At 47.2% G+C, this 1,478-nt stretch overlaps 1 protein-coding gene across 1 annotated transcript; it reads left to right on the forward strand.

Moving 5' to 3' along the window:
• Window positions 1–204: 204 nt before the first annotated feature.
• On the forward strand, window positions 205–555 carry LOC306929865 (DNA-directed RNA polymerase II subunit RPB11-like; the record flags this gene model as incomplete). The annotated part of the gene is made up of 1 exon (XM_079510598.1): window positions 205–555. One exon carries the CDS (start codon window positions 205–207, stop codon window positions 553–555), a length of 351 nt encoding a protein of 116 aa, XP_079366724.1.
• Between the last annotated feature and the right edge of the window lie 923 nt (window positions 556–1,478).

A 1,478-nucleotide genomic window follows, 5' to 3' on the forward strand; every position in this document is an offset into this window, starting at 1 on the left:
AAAGGTTATATATAAGTAACGATGATTCCCACCTTGTGTTATCGACATCCGCCGGCTGTACAAACCAGAGGACGTTAAAGGGTAAGAAGAGGTATACCACGTTTATATACAAGTGATTACTGAAGGGCGTTTGTTCAACAATCGTAGAAAAACACCTCTAAATAACTGTAGAGAAGGTTTTCATAATAACGTTTTTATAGCAAAATGAACGCGCCTCCTGCCTTCGAGTCCTTCCTCCTGTCTCCAGGGGAGAAGAAGATCTCCATCGTGAAAGACACCAAGGTAGCCAACGCCTGCCTGTTCACCCTGAACAAAGAGGACCACACGCTGGGCAACCTCCTCAACTCGCAGCTGCTGAAGGACCCCAAGGTGGTGTTTGCGGGGTACATGGTCCCTCACCCGCTGGAGCACAAGGTGGTGCTCCGGGTGCAGACCACCCCGGACTACAGCCCGCAGGAGGCCTTCACCAATGGCATCACGGCTCTGAGCACGGAGCTGTCGCTGCTGGAGGAGCTCTTCAGAGTCGCTGTCAAAGACAAACAGGAACAAGGTTAAGGCTTCCAGGGGGTAGTATAGCGTCACAATCATTGTATCCACTTCATGTTATTAAAAAATAGCAGATCTACAGTACAAGCTCACAGCGTGGCACACAAACTTGTAGCTTTTTGAGTGGTGAAACCACTCCTATAGACAGCTATGTGTGTGGGTCCCTGTGTCCGAGCACGCAAATAGCGTTATAGCCTTTGTTCACCACCAAGTGTCACTGTTGCACAGCCTAACACACACACACAGACACAGGCCAGGGAGGAGGGCTAGTACAGTACAGTACAGTACAGTACAGTACAGTACAGTACAGTACAGTACAGTACAGTACAGTACAGTACAGTACAGTACAGTACAGTACAGTACAGTACCACTCACTTCAGACGGGTCAGATTTTTGAACAAATTTGGCAAAAATATCTATTTCTTCTGGGGTTACCTAGGAAAAACATTTTCAGATGTGGGTCTGCAGCCAAATATACAATTATAATTTTTTTGGGGGGGGGCCTTGACGTGACAAAGTTTGAGGACTTTTGAAATTATGTCATATGGCATAGTATATAAAAAATCACACCCGTGTGAACTGAGTGGTGCAACTACAGAGATTGATTCACTCTGACGTGATATCTGTGATGTCAGTGACGTCACATACTAACCATAGCAACCATGCTCGTTTTTTTGGTTGCTAACCATAGCAACCATGCTCGTTTTTTTGGTACGAACAAACACGGGTACACGGGTACAAAGCCAGTTGTTGGAGTGGTTTGCACCACTCAAAAATGTGAGGGGCGTGCCTTTGGGGCCGCAAAGTCCATATAGCCTTGGCTGCCACATGACAAGCCCAATGAAAAGCCAGGCGTTTGAGGGTCTAGCGCTCCTCAAAAAGAAGACCGGGGTTAGGAGCGGTGTGGCTCCCGTGTGTTTTTCGAACTTCGT

This window comes from Electrona antarctica (genome assembly GCF_951216825.1).
Source record: "Electrona antarctica genome assembly, chromosome: 9".
Classification (NCBI taxonomy): domain Eukaryota; kingdom Metazoa; phylum Chordata; class Actinopteri; order Myctophiformes; family Myctophidae; genus Electrona; species Electrona antarctica.